The sequence below is a fragment of the Zonotrichia albicollis genome, chromosome 31 (genome assembly GCF_047830755.1).
Source record: "Zonotrichia albicollis isolate bZonAlb1 chromosome 31, bZonAlb1.hap1, whole genome shotgun sequence".
NCBI classification, from domain to species: domain Eukaryota; kingdom Metazoa; phylum Chordata; class Aves; order Passeriformes; family Passerellidae; genus Zonotrichia; species Zonotrichia albicollis.
This window is the reverse complement of record NC_133849.1, coordinates 3,688,227-3,702,589: the sequence shown is the minus strand read 5'-3', so window position 1 is coordinate 3,702,589 and position 14,363 is coordinate 3,688,227. Positions and strand designations below refer to the sequence as shown.

The following is a 14,363-nucleotide window of genomic DNA, read 5'->3' as shown; positions in this document are numbered from 1 at the left end:
GGTCCTGTGTCCCCCCAGTCCCGCTGGTGCTCTGCCCCCGCCCAGTGCCTGTTCCCAGTGCTCCCAGTAAAGCTTCCCAGTTGGGCCCGGGGCCGTTTATTGGGGGGCGATGGGACGGATTTGGGCAAAGGGAGGGGGACAAAGGGTGGGGGCTAGCCCCGGGGGGAGCGGGAGGAGGAGGAGCAGGAGGAAGACCAGTAGCAGCAGCAGCAGCAGCACCAGAACCGCGCAATTTCCCCGCCCCCCCAGAGCTGCAGCTCCCCCCCAGCCCCGTCAGCATCGCCCCCTCCCCACATCCCACAGTGAGCAGGGAGTGGGAGCTCAGCCCTTGTTAAGAATCTCTAAATAATATTTTAAAATAATTTAGTATGATTTTCAATTTTTTCTAACTCTTTAAAATATAATGGAATATTTTTAAAATTTAAATGCATGTTTTATAATAATTTTAATAGTTGTTAGTAATTTTCTTGACCCCTCATTAATAAAATTGTGTTTCTAAAGCGGAGTGGGCATCCTGGTTTGACGCTGGTGTAATGCCAGTGCCCCCATGAAAATCCATTGTCCCCAGTGTCCACTGTGAGATGTGATAAGAAATACAGCAAATCATGCTCCAGTTCAGGAATAAAAGAAAAAAAAAACTTTATAAACTTATGATATATAAAAGGAACACACAGAACTCAGAATAAAAACCTCCTAAAAACATTCCTCCTCCCTGTCCTAGTTTGAAAAGGAAGTGAGATTTTTGGGATGCTGTGGTCAAACCAATCAGTGCTCAGATTTGAATAATGGCACCTTGGATATGTGTGGCCCCTGAGGACATGGATTCACCTCTGAGCACACAGGGGGTTAAAAGCAGAGAACTCCCAGGGGAAGCTCTCTTGGTTCGGTGGTTGAAAGGTTCAGAGCTGCCCTGCCCGGCTGCGGGCTGGGTGCGGGATGGGAAGCCATGCGGCCGGGTGAGGGGAGCCGGGCCTTGGACAGAGAAGGGAGGTGAAGGCCCCTGCAGGATGGAAGGGTGGAGGAGCACTGAGAGGCATCGGGCAGCGGCCACAGAGAGAGAGAGAGCTGGTGTCTGTGCCTGTGCCACCTTGAAATTTGATATCTTGTGCTGGCAGCACAGCCGAGAAGGAGAAGGGGTGCAGAGAGAAGGTGCCCGGCAGGGCCAGCGTGGGAGTTCTGGGCAGGCAGAGCCCGAGATTTTAACGCTTTTCTTGGATGATGGAAACCTTACAAATGCTGATCCTCCTGGAGCTGAATGAGAAGAGAGATAGAGATGAGATAAGAGGAGATGGGCCACAAGAGAAGTTGAGAAGAATCTTAGGCTGGAGGAAATGATGGAGTGGCCTTTCTCTGAACTTTTCTTGTATAGCCATGGACAGAACCATTTTTCCTGTGACACAGAGAGTGCATTTAGGGGGTACATTTAGAGAGGTGCATTTAGAGAGAACATTTAGAGAGTGCATTAGGGGGACACAATGACTCGGAGCCAAGAGAGTGCAGTGATGTGATGTGAAGGAGTGGCATGAACAGAGATGGATGAGGAGGGTGGTGGTGCCCTCTGCCTTCAGTGAGGAAGAAGATCTTTGTTCTTGAGACCCCTCGGCCCCAGGCGGTGAATTTGGGAGGGACAGGTGTCCCAAAAGTGAGAGACTGTTGCTCTTTTTGGAACTGGGCAAAGCATCCTTAAAAGAGGAACTCCAGAAGCAGCTCTGGTGCGTGTGCAGTGGTGAGAGCACTGGGCATGGAAGGAAGATGTCACCATGGGAAATGATCTCCGGGCGGTGCCATGTGTGACATGGAAATACAAGAGGTTTCAACTGTGTTTCCTGGGGGAGCCTGTGGCACAAGAGGAACTCCTCTCTCCTTGATGAACTGAGAGTTGATTATCTGAGGGGTGGTGATGGACTGAGAGTTGGTGACCTGAGGGGTGGCAACTGAATTGCGAGTCCAAGGTTTTGCCTTACTGGGATGTATTGGGAATTTGGTTGGGGGGAGGAGAAATGTTTGGAATGTTTTCATTATTTCTGTGTGTTTCTTTTATATATTGTAAGTTAAGAAAGATTTTTTTTTCTTTGTATTCCACAGCTGGAGCCTGCTTCACTCTGTTCCTGGTCACATCTCACAGCAGACACCAGGGAGAATGTATTTCCATGGGGGCACTGGCATTGTGCCAGCATCAAACCGTGACACCAGGGAAAATGACTGCTAATGCCAGTCCATCCCCTTGCCTAGAAGGCACCCGCTTGTGTTTTGGCAGGAGCTGCTGGCCACAGCCAGACGGGCAGCACCCGCAGCATTGGCCATCAGACGCTGGGCTGAGGTTTTCATCCAGAGAGAAAGAAAAACAGCCAGAAGCACACAAGGCAACTTGACAGTATCTCTGCAAGAATGGCATTGTCCTGTGAAAGTCAATAGGGGATGGTGGTTTTGTGCTGCAGATAATCACTTCCGAGCAAAAATCATTCCAGGAAAGGACAACAGCCTCTGCCTTCTGACAGATACCAAGTGTGGCCACCAATTGCTCCAGGTGCTCCTGCCAACAGCCACCTGCAGAAAAGATCACATAGACACCAAGGCACGCTGGCTTTGGCTGTCCTCTGGCAGAGATGTCCCCCGGGGCCACAGGTCTCTGTGGCAGGAGAGAGGCACCAGGAGTCTTTGCCCTGGCTTTGAGTTTTTGGTGCCGGCCTTTGCCAGCCCCCAGGCTGCCTCTGGAGCAGCCAGCTCTCTGTGCTCCCCCCAGCTGCATATCCCTGCCTCAGGCACTGGGCTGAATCCTGCCTTAGGGGCAGGGCTCAGGGGCACCAGGCCGCCTGCTCCCCCCGTGTCTCCCCCGGCCTCTCCCTTGCACGCTCAGGCCCTGCCACGTGGATGTGTTGGCCACTGAGCGTTGTCTCTGGCTGTTTTATTCCATGCAGGCAACTGTGGCAGTGTGGAAAATCATCAATCTGGCCTGGCGCTCGCCTGTCGTGCTGGAGTATTTCCCCAGTCTCTTTCTGCATCTGCTCTTCCAAGCTTACATCAGCACGCAGGAGATGCCAGAAGAGGTGGAGACCTTCTGGCAGGGATGCCAGGAGCAACACGGCCTCTCCGCCAACCCCAACAGGTGCTCCGTGCCAGTCCTCCCAGTCTCCCCATCCCTCCCATGCCCCAGGGCAGGAGCCGGGGCTCCCAGCGTGACCTGGCCTTTGCTCTGCACACAGCTTTGCGCTGCAGACCCTGAAGGCCCTGCTCTGCCAAATGCGCTATGAGCACGTGGTGCTGTCCATGGAGCGCAAGCGTGCCTGGGACACGCTGCTCCGTGCCAACACCCACCACTGTGCAGTGGGTCTGCTGGCCAGGTGAGACCTCGTTCTCCCCACCGCCCCTCTCCTTTGTGCCCGCAACGCCCCACGCAGTCCCCGTGCTCATGGGCGGCAGGGCCTTGTCACCAAGGGAGGGATGAGCAGACTGGGAAAGGCCGGCAGAGGAGGGTGCCCGGGAACAGCCGCCTCCCAAAGCGCCCCCGGGGAGCTCGGGAGCAGACCAGAGCTCTGCCAGTCAGCCCTGGGAGAGCTTTGCCCGCCCGGCCCAGGAGCAATGGTGCCTTTTTCTCCCTGCCAGGGAGATGCGCCGTGTCTCCATCATCTGGTGCTGCAGCATGGCATCCGGCCTCTTTGAGCTGCTCAGCAAAGGCGTTTCAGACTGGGAAATGCCCGCCCTGGCCTTCCTGGTGGAGGTGAGCCCCATGGCCAGCGCTGCCTGGCTCAGCTGCCTCCCACCCCTCTGCCCTCTCGTAGCCGCAGCTGCCTGGGATGCTGCCCGTGCCCTGTGCTGCTGCCTTGGCTCGGCCCTGTGCACTTCTGAGCTCCTGCCAGCTGGGCACCTCTGTGCCTGCTCTGTGCCTTGCAGCTCTTGGATTGTCTGGACTTGAGCGAATGCGCTGAACAAGTCCTGGAGATCCTGACAAGGCACCTGCAGAGCCAGTCCAGGCAGATGCGTCGCGTGGCGCTCCGAGGCCTCGTGGGGCTCACCTCGATGGTGAGAAGGAGGCAGCAGCTGAAGCTGTGCTGGCAGCGCGGGGCTGGGGCAAGCAGCCCCTTGGGCTTAGCTGGGCTTTGGCTGTTGTGGCAGCTGCTCCCAGCTCTCCAGGCTCACTGTTCAGCTGCCTGAGTGCTTTGGTACAGGCCTTCGGCCTCTGAGCCCTGCAGCAGCAGCAGCAGCAGCAGCGTGGGGTTGCCCAGCCTTGTTTTGCACACAGGATCCAAGCATGTACAGCCTGACCGAAAGCCTTGTGAAGCTACTCTGGGATAGGGATGAAGACATCGTGGAGAAGACCCTCATTGTGCTCAGCCTCCTGATGCTGCAGGAAGACCTGGCAATAGCCAGCCCCATCGCCCTGCAGCTGGCTGAGGTGCTCTGGCACCTCTTTGACAATGTGAGGCTCTGTGCCCCCAGCCACGGGCACTTGGGTGCTGCCTTGGGCCTGGGCACAGGGGGGCCTGGAGCAGCTGATGTGAAGGGATTTGGCTTCCTTTCCAACAGGACAACAGCCTTGTGCAGCTGCTCTCCATTCACCTCTTCAAAGACGTGATTGCCTTTGTAGTGGCAAAGGGAGAAAAGCCCCTGAAGAAGCCTGTGAACCAGAGCCTGCTCCCACTCTTCTTCCACTGCCACGATGAGAACCCGTGTGTGGCACAGGTGAGGACTCCTGGGTGTCCCCATGGAAGGGGGCTCAGCTGTCTCCCCAGCCCCTGGCACCTGACGGGCTCCAGCCTCCTCCCGGCCCTGGCACAGAGATGCGGCTCCTGTGCCCTGGGCTGCGGTGCCATCTCTGGCTCTCTGCTGCTCTGCAGGCCTCTCGGGAAACGCTGCTTTCTGCAGTGAGCTTCCTGAAGAGGAAGGATCTCAAGCAGCTGCTGCAGACAGATCAAATGTGGAGATTTGCTGAGTGCTTGGTAAGGACAGCCGGGAATGCCCAGCCCAATCGCTGCAGCAGCCGCCTGCCCACGGCGCCCAGTCTGTGGGGCTGGCAGCTGTGGCCCCTGCCCAGTGCCGCACGCAGGGGCACCGGCCTGCGCCCCACACGCCGCTCCCTTCCCTGGGCCGTGCGGGCTCTGCTCCAGGCTCCTCTGGCCCCAAGGCCGGTGCCGACGGAGCCCCGAGCCAGCCGGGCTCTGCTGCGGGGCAGCACCGCGGCTCGCCGGGCCCTGTGCCCCGTGCCGAGCCCGGCGCCTGCGGCTGCTGCCCGGGCCTCGGGGCTCTGTGGGCAGGGGGAGCAGCGCCGGCCGTGGGGAGCGCCCGGCCCAGGGGCAGGGCCCGCATCAATCCTTTCCCTCCGTGCCCTGCCGCTCTCTGCAGCTGGCAGAGGACAGGAGCCGAGCGGCCGAGCACCTGCGCCTGGCCCTGCCGTACCTGCGGAGCGCACAGGAGCCCCTGCGAGAGGCGGCCGTCAGGTTCATGGGTGAGCGCCAAGCCCGGCTCCCTCCCCGGCCCGCCCCATTGCCGCAGCTCGGCCCCGGCCCCGCCTGCTGTGCCGGCAGCAGGATCCGGGCGCGGGCATGGGCAGCCCCCGCTGGCCTGGGCATTGCTGCTGCCGCCCTCTGGCAGCCGTGCCCTGGGGCGGCAGCGTGCGCCAGGGGCCCGGGCTGAGCCCTGCCGGGCCAGCAGGGCGTGAGGCCTCAGGGCTGGCAGCGCCCGTGGGCGGCAGCTGTGCCTCTGAAGGCAGGACACGCTCTGTGCTCCCCAGGGATGGCCGGGCGCTACCTGACAGGGCAGCAGCCGCACTTCCGCATCATCTGCAGCGGTGAGTGAGGCCCGCGGGCTCTCGGCGGGGGCTGCCGCTGGCAGCTGCGTTCCCTGGCCCACCCGCCGACGGCTCCGCTCCCTGCGCGCCCCAAGGGCAGCGGGGCCACAGCGCAGACACCTTGCAGGGGCCTGCGGGACATTCCTGGCCAGCAGCTGCCAGCTCGTCCTTCTTGGCTCCTGCTTCCTCCAGGCCGTGCCAGCAGCTGCGTGGCACGGACGAGGCTGGAGGCTCTGCCCAGCTCCCCGCAGATCCAGCCACTGACTGTGCCTCTGTTTCTCTCTCTGCAGCCCTTCAGGACATGACGGATGACAGCAGCCCTGCCATCTCATGCCTGGCGCTTCAAGCTCTGCACATCCTTTTAGCTGTACAGAGCGTTCCCTGCTCCCGGCTCCAGAGGATGCGAGACCAACTCCGCCGCCTCTGGGAGTCGCGGCCTTTCCTGTGTGCCCGTGGCTGAGTGTCCTGCCGCGGCGCTGTGGAGAACTGATCCGGGAGGCTGCGTCTGCTGGGGCCCGCCTGAGCCTGCGGGGAACACCTCTCCTCTGCCAGCACTTCCTTTCCCTTCACCCACTAGAGGAACATTAAATTGCTGTTGTTGGATAGCCGGGTGTCCAGGAGCTTTCTCTTGGTGCACAGTGTCTTCAGGCCAATGGGGAAGAGGAGAAAGGCTGCTTGGTCTGCGCAATTTGCCCGAGCGTGCGGTGTGGAAAGTGGTCAAACGCCCCTTGGCCTTTGGTGGTTCCTGCAGGAATGTTTTTGTTGCTGCATCAAGTTTTCTGGAGCTGGGAGAACAAGTGTGTTCTGTGTTGTGAGAGTCTGTCTGAAATATCCCTCATCTGCCTTACGATTGTCATGGAGAGAATCCACCAAAAAATTAAAACCCCCGTTTGCTGATCCGGTGGCCGGAAAGTCATGTGCCTGAGGCCTGAAAGTGTTGCTAAGTTGCTGTTTTCACAGATGTTGTTTGTTATACGCTACACTGAGCTCACAGGGCATCCTGCCCTTTTGCACAATAGCTCTGGAATCCTCCCTACCTCTCAGCCTGGCTGGTTTGAGCTTTAGGGTGGTCCCCTCCTCCAAGAGAAGACCATTCATAACCACCGTGACAGACAAGTAGAGATGTAAGAAACCTCTTCATCAAGGGACTGAGACATGAAATCCCTATGTGAGAAGGCCCCTCTCACCTTCTTCCAGAGACTGGGACTGAAAGCCCCAACTCGGGGGAGGCGTACAGGGCGAGGAAGGAAAGCTGCCCAAAGCAAGATGGATGTTGCAGGTGTAGGCAGTGGACAACAAAAACAATGACTCTCGCCTGCTGACAAACTTGGACTGTGTGTATCCTTATTTCCCACCCCCCTGAAGATACAATAAACTACCTTTGTTTCGGCTGCAAATCCATCCCCCTCGCCCCAATGAAAAAGAGTATAATTGGGGTCCAGATGAACTGGGCCTCTGAGACCTCCCCGACGTAACAGCGGATCCTCGACTGGACTGGACCAAAGGACTTCGTCTCTACCTTTTGTAGCTCTATCCCCTCTCTCTTTCTCTCTCGCTCTCTTTTGTCTCTCTCTTCCCCCATCTTTTTCTCTCCCTTAATCCCTCTATCGCATTTTGCTGTGGTCATTCAATAAAGGTGCATTTGTTTCGATTATCATTGCAAACCCCCTTGTACCGTGTTGGTTCTTTTTGCACCCTAAGATCAAATCCATGAACCATCACGAAACACGTCTGTGAGGATGGATCGTGACACCCCCCGAGGACCCCTCCCCAAATTCCCCCCAAAGCCCCCCCAGCACCCCTAGACCCCGCTAAAACCCCCTCAAGTTCCCCCCAGACCCTCCCCAAATCACCCCCAAACCTCCTCAAGACCCCTTCCCAAATTCCCCTCACGACCCCTCCAGGACCCCTCACCTGTCCCTGCGCCTCCTCAGCAGCTCTCGGAGCCTCCCCGTCCTCTCCCAGCGCCTCCCCCGCTCTCTCCAGCGCCTCCCGCAGGAGCCGCCCGAGCCCGGGGCGGCTCCCGGGGGTCCCTGAGGGGGTCCTGGGGGGGCGGGGGGGGAGAGGGGGCGCCCGCTCCATGCCCCGCCCCGGGGTCGGGGGCGCTGCTTTGGAATCGGCTCTGATTCGTCGGAGCAGGGCGGGGAGGGCGGGAGTTGTTGTGGGGAGACGCCCGGTGATTGGTTGGTTTCGTATAGGGTATGCTGATTGACAGGAGAAGGTGGGGGAGGCGGGCTTTGCCGAGGGACGCCCGGTGATTGGTCAGTTCAGGTCGAGAGAGGCAAGAGTAGCTGAGAAGAGGAACGCTGTGATTGGTTTGTTCGGGGTGAGAGGCGGGCGTGTCTGAGGGGAGGCATGCAGTGATTGGTTGGATCGGTTCACAGAGAGGCTGGTGTTCCTGAGGGCAGACCCGCGGTGATTGGATGGTTTGGAGCAGGGCGCGCTGCTATTGGTTGGGAAAAGTCCGGTTTTTTAAGGGAACGTTCCTGTTTTTTTGGGGGGAAAACTCTCGGAGTTTTAAGGAAAAATTCCCGATTTTTGCAGGAGAAACATTCGCGGAGCTTTTGACCGCACGTGGCCCCAAATAACTCAAATAACGCCAAAACACTTCAAAAAAACCCTAAATAACCCCAAACAATACCTAAAAATCCCCCAAATAACCCCAAACAAATCCAAATAACCCCAAAAAACGAAAAAAACCTCCCCCAAGTAAAAGCCAAAAAACCCCAAATTATATCGAGCACACCGAAAAAAACCCCGAATATACACCAAAATTAACCCCAAGAACCCCAAATAATTCCAAATAAACCCACATAAACTCAAATAAGCCCAAACACTAATACTTCCAAATAAACTCAAATAATTCCAAATAACCCCAAATAAACATAAATAAACCAAGTAAAAACCAAGATAAACGCCAAATTGTCCATTAATAACCCCAAATAAACCCCAAACAAACCCTAAATAAACCCAAATAAACCCCAAGTAACCCCAGTTCCTCCTGTCCCCACCCCAAAACAGATCCCGACCAATCGGAACGCGCGACACTGACGACGATCCATCCACTTGCTGGGCACAAACTCAGAGCACTGGCCCTGCTCAGTGATTTTCAGCCAATCAGCGCCCGGCCCAACTCTGACTCATCACTTGCCAGCCACAGACCAAGGCCTCTCTTTGCGGTAAATACTCAGAGACCAGGCGGGGTAATTTCCAGCCAATCAGAGCGCGTCTCGCTGATGACTCATCACTTGCCGGCAGCGGAATTTGGGGAGGGGGGGAGAGGTGACCCGGGGGATGGGCTGGGGACCCCAAATAATTCCAAAACGGGGTCGGGAGCCCAAAACAGAGCAGGAGGGGCCTGAAGCCCCCAAAACCAAACACGGGGAGGGTATTAGGGGAATGATTGGAAAGGGGAGGGAGAGCGGGGAAAAGAGGGTCGGGACCCCAAAATTGAGCTGGGAAGGGGATGGGACTCCCAAATTGAGGTGGGAGGGGAATGGGACCACCAAATTAAGCTGGGAGCGGTATGGCATCCCAGAAATGAGCTGGGAGAGGGATGGGACATCCTAAATTGAGCTGGGATGGGGGTGAGACCCCAAACAGGATGAAGCAAATTTTGTTCCTAGAATATGTAAATGAGTTTATGGATATGCAAGAAGTCTATGAATATGCAACAGGCTGATGTCATGGGAAACAAGAACCAAAGGTTGTTATGGCCACCAAGACGCCCCAGATATTTTCGGGGACACCCCTTAATTAATCTGGTTTTAATTACATCAGCCTGTTACATATTCATAGACCCTCATGCATAACCATAAACTCATTTACATATTTAATGAACTTTTTATATGGCCCATCCTTTGATTACTACTACTACTAACAATAACAATAACAATAACAATAATAATTTGAAATTAAGGGGCTCTCAGGAAAAGATATGGGAGTAGAAATAACAGTTCTTTATTAGGAAAAACTAAAAATACAAATACAGTAGTACAAACAAAAAAACAACAGTTACAGAGTCAGAATCCTCCGGGAATCCAGTGAAAAAGTTTGATCCTCGGGGAATCCAGTGGGAAAAGGGCTGATGCCTTGGGAATCCAGTCGAAAAGAGCTGATCCTCTGCAAATCCAGTGGGAAAAGCCTGATCCTTGAGGAATTCAGTGAAAAATGAGGTTGATCCTTTGGAATCCGGTAGGAATAGGGCTGATCCTTTGGGAATCCATTTCTTATCCCCCAAAGAGAGGGCACAAGAAGGCCCGTGGAGTTTTTATAGGGTATCCCAAGGGTGGAGTTGGGGTTTGGGTCAGGGGAGGAGTTCTTATCAACACAACAAGGGTGAGATCAAATACCTGCCTCTTAGCAACAGCAGCACTCCACACAGAAAACATCCCCAAATCCTAAATTCCCTCTAAAACAACTGAGAAATTATGGAACTTCAGATATATTCAATCAATTTCCTTAATTTAACCCAGTTTTGGGTGTTTTTAAAGGATGAAGGTGAAGTAGAGGGAAATTAAGGCCAAACAAAGAGGAGAAGCAGCCAGGTGAGTTCCCACCATGGATCACAGGGAATGTGAGTGACCAGGGCTGCGCCCAAAGTGCCTCCTCCAGTGGGGGATGGAGCTGGAGCAGCGCACGAAGCTCTGCCCGCACTCAGGGCACTCGCAGGGCTTCCCTTAGTGGTGCCTCCGTTGGTGTTGGGTCAAGTTAGAGCTGCAGTAGAAGCTCTTCCCACACTGGGGACACTCGTAGGGCCTCTCCCCAGTGTGGATGCGCCGGTGGATGACGAGGGTGGAGTTGCGGTTGAATCCCTTCCCGCAGTCGGGGCAGCGGAAGGGCCTCTCCTCTGTGTGAATCCGATAGTGCTGGAGGACACTGGAGCTGTTCTGAAACCTCTTCCTGCATTTATCACACTCATAGAGCCTCTCCCCTGTGTGGATGCGCCGGTGGGCGATGAGGGCGGAGTTGTACTTGAATCCCTTCCCACAGTCGGGGCATTGGAAGGGCCTCTCCTCTCTGTGACTTTGATAGTGCTGGAGGAGAAGGGAGCTGGTTGGAAACCTCTTCCCACACTTGGAACACTCGTAGGGCCTCTCCCCAGTGTGGGTCCTCTGGTGCCTGATCAGGCTGGAGCTCACGCTGAAGCTCTTCCCACACTCCCCACACTCATAGGGCTTCTCCCCAGTGTGGATCCTCTGGTGCACATTCAGGCGGCACTTCCACCTGAAGCTCTTCCCACACTCCACGCACATGTGGGGTTTCTCCCCATCATGGAGCTGCTCATGGAGCACCAGCTCCGAGCTCTGGCTCCGTCTCCGGCCGCCTTCCCGGCCCAGGCTGGCTCTTTCCCCCTCAGATCCCCGCTGGCTGCGTTTGCAGCCCCTCCTCGTGCGGCATCTCTGGGGCTTTTCCTCCCCGTTGGCTTCCTGTGCCGTGGAGCCGCTCAAAACGGCCTCTTCCACCAGGTTCTGCCGCGGGCATTTGTCCTCCCTGCTCTCCATCCTCAGCTCCTGCTCTGGGGAAGGAAGGACAAGGACAGGATGGGATTTGCCTCTGTGCCACAGGCAAGGGCAAGGAGATCCCCCAGGGCTGAGCTGCAGCCGGGGCCGTGCTGGGCTGGGAGATGGAGCAGCACAGAGGGGAAAGGGGCACTGACTTCCTCCTCACCTGCCTCAGTGTCCCGGGGCATCTTCCTCTTCCTCGCAGCCTCCTAGGCCTGGGCAATGGGAAATCCTGGTTTGGGGAAAACAAGGGATGAGAGCGTTTGTAGGAGTGTCGGGGGGTAGGACGGTCGGGACGGACGGAGACGAGAGAGCTCTGCAGCCAGGGCGTGGAACCGGCGGTTTATTGCAAAGGGCCTGGGTGCAGGGCCCTGCCTGGAGCTGCCAGGCACAGCTCGGAGCAGGCCCGAGAGAAGAGAGGGGTAGAGAGGATGAGAGGGTAACAGAGTAAGAGGAGAAGAGTGTAAGAGAGTAAGGGTCCCGTTACAATACAACAGATCTTCTGTGTTAAATATTCTATTTCTCACTAACCAATCTAGTACAAGATACAAATCCTATAGCATTTACATACAGCCTGTAAAAATCATTACATCACTATACTGTGTTACACTTTAAACCCTAAAAACTCCTCTTTGGACCCCTTCTGCTGAGCCAGTATGGTCTGCTCTGACCCTTGGATCTGCCTGCAAGCAGAGGGAATTGTTTCATCAAAAGGGGATTACCTTCAGTTGGGCCACACCATTGTTTTCCAGTTGTTCACTAAGTAAGGTATCTCAGATCTTGCTTTCATTTCAATCTTCCTTATAGTTTTTATTTTCACAAAATCTTTTGCCAGACAATCCTATTTAGAAGGCTTTCCTGTTTCATCGTCCCCAAAACACACTGAGTTTGAAGGTCCCTCTGCCCAAGTCCATCTCTACAAGTCACTTGTGGAGAGCCTGGTTCAAGCATGGCTTAAAGAAAGAGGCCATGAAGGTACTCAGCTGAGGGAAAAATAGAAGCCTGCTGTAAAGCAGCAGTTCTCAGGCTTGATTCTGTAAATAATTAAGGTTCTCAGCCACCTTTTATATAAACAACAAGATTCTCAGACCGTTCTGTCCTTGGCTGCTACTGGGGACAGACAGCCAGTCTGGGAACATATATGAAGGTTTTGAGAACCTTTCATATCATGGTGGGAACACTGATCTTGGTTTCAGTAAATTAACTTCAGGTGTTGTAAACAAAAGGAGGAGCTGAAGTTTTCTCTACAGCCTATCAGGAGCTCAGATTTTGCAATATGCATGAAGTGAATTAACACTGTTATAAAAAGTGCCTGATTGATGAATAAAGTGGAGTCGATGCTGAACAATGAAAGTTGGGTCTCCCCCTCCATCTTCAATAGTCACTGGCCATCAGGGCTCCACAAAAACCTCCCAAACACCAAGATTCAGCCCAGAAAAAGCCTCCCAGGAGTTCCCCGTCCCTGTTCCCTCCCCTCTGGTGTGTGGAGGTTCCCCCCTGTCCCAGCTGTTGGGGTCACGCTTGGATTGGGGGTCCCCCTTCTCCTCGGTGCCCGCCCTGCCCAGGCTGCTGGCAGTCCCAGCAATGCCAAAAGCTCCCCCCGCTTCGCTCTCCCCATTTCGGGATGCCGGGGCTGTTTGGGCTCCCGGGCTCCCTTCTCCCCTCATTCTCTGCTTGGGGCTGTGAATGAGACGAGGGCTGGTTGTCCCAGACCTGCCAAGTGAGTGCTGGAGTCTCCCACGCTGCGTTTACGACTTTCCTCGAGGGAAGCAGCCAGTAAAGAGACACAGCGAGTGAGAAGAGAAGTGAGAGAATCCCCCAGGGTAACTGGGACTGGGTCTCAGAGAGGGGCTGGACCCCTCAGAGCAAGGGAGCAGAGGAGTTTCTGAGCCCAATCCACTAGGAAACGGGACAAAAGGGGCTCCTAAAAGTTCTGTTGGTTTGAGGGATAAGAGAGCCCAAGAGCATCCAGAATTAAAACCTGCTGCGTTGAGGAATTAACATTCCAAGAGCATCCACGGTTGTGCAAAATTCTGCCGGATTGAGGATATGCTCAAGAGCATCTGGGATTGGGCAGCACAGCTGGGTTGAGGGATATCCAAGAGCACGAGGACTGGCCAGAAACACCAAAACTTGTAATAGGTGATGTGAAAGTGTAGTATATGGTAGAGATAATTCATGCTACTAGTGTATAAAATATTGTAAAATCCACATTATGTCTCTTGACCATCCCGGCCAGGAGCAGTGTCTTATTCATATACATCTAGTTCCTGGACTTGGTTGAGATAAACATCGGGGTTTTTAATGAAAGAATAGAAGCTTCCAGGGCGATAATCGCTGGCTTCCCCGGGTCACCAGGTCCACCCAAGAGTGATTAACGCCTCGACATTACAGCTACCAAGATGATCCACAGCCCCACCCTGATGCATGTGAATGCTGACTTCCCCGGAGTCTACTGACAACATCAGACACCGGGACTGAGTCTTTGTTCACCTCTGCACAGGTAAAGCCAAGGTTATGCATGGGAAGAGACACAAAGAACATTCGGTCATCTCTGCCTCGAGCAGAATAAACTGTAAAAGAACTCGCTGCGTCAGGCAGCATTTGTGAACAGGGGGAGACTCTGACATTCGCAGGTCAGATCCGTGTTCACCCAGCACCGAACCCGGGCTCGACGCTGACCCTTGGCTGTGGTGGTTTTGACAACCGAACTTCAGTCTCAAAGACAAATTAATAAATCTTTGCTAAATTTTCTTATAAGTTTGGCTCTCGATTTGATCATTCATAACAAAAGCTACCTTATTGTTGTCTTGTTGTGTGTGAGAGTGAGTCACACACTAAATCAGCCCTTCCCGGGCAGGTGGGAAGGGGGGCTGTGGAAAGAGGAGTGTGTGACCCACAAATAAGCCATTGTTCTCCTGGCGTGTGGGGGCTGTGGCATAAGGTACAGGTGACCTGCAAACGGGCCATTGTCCCCAGGGCGTGTGAGGGGGCCGTGGCTAAAGAGTGTGAGTGACACACAAATCAGCCCCACAGGGGAACGGCACCGGAGGCAGCAGAGTCAGGGCCCTCCC

General features: G+C 55.1%; 2 protein-coding genes across 3 annotated transcripts; both read right to left on the bottom strand.

Moving 5' to 3' along the window:
• Positions 1–4,568: 4,568 nt before the first annotated feature.
• LOC141725829 (uncharacterized) lies at positions 4,569–7,880 on the bottom strand. 2 transcript variants are annotated; one of them, XM_074529947.1, is made up of 2 exons: positions 7,700–7,880; positions 4,569–6,570 (listed from the first exon to the last, which is right to left on the bottom strand). In XM_074529947.1, exon 2 carries the CDS (start codon positions 6,115–6,117, stop codon positions 4,888–4,890), a length of 1,230 nt encoding a protein of 409 aa, XP_074386048.1. In that variant the 5' UTR covers positions 6,118–6,570; positions 7,700–7,880; the 3' UTR covers positions 4,569–4,887. The 2 variants fall into 2 exon arrangements, with proteins under 2 accessions (XP_074386048.1, XP_074386049.1); XM_074529948.1 differs by having other exon boundaries at positions 4,569–6,530.
• Positions 7,881–9,723: 1,843 nt separating this feature from the next.
• LOC141725875 (uncharacterized) lies at positions 9,724–11,570 on the bottom strand. Its single transcript, XM_074530037.1, has 2 exons — positions 11,456–11,570; positions 9,724–11,303 (listed from the first exon to the last, which is right to left on the bottom strand). Exons 1-2 carry the CDS (start codon positions 11,475–11,477, stop codon positions 10,465–10,467), a joined length of 861 nt encoding a protein of 286 aa, XP_074386138.1. The 5' UTR covers positions 11,478–11,570; the 3' UTR covers positions 9,724–10,464.
• Between the last annotated feature and the right edge of the window lie 2,793 nt (positions 11,571–14,363).

Coding starts and splice junctions, on each gene's coding strand:
- LOC141725875 (XM_074530037.1), bottom strand. CDS start 11,477: ATGCCCCGGGACACTGAGGCAG. Junction 11,304..11,455: donor GCCCCGGGACACTGAGGCAG/GTGAGGAGGAAG, acceptor TTCCTTCCCCAG/AGCAGGAGCTGAGGATGGAG.
- LOC141725829 (XM_074529947.1), bottom strand. CDS start 6,117: ATGAGATGGCAGGGCTGCTGTCATCCGTCATGTCCTGAAGGGCTGCAG.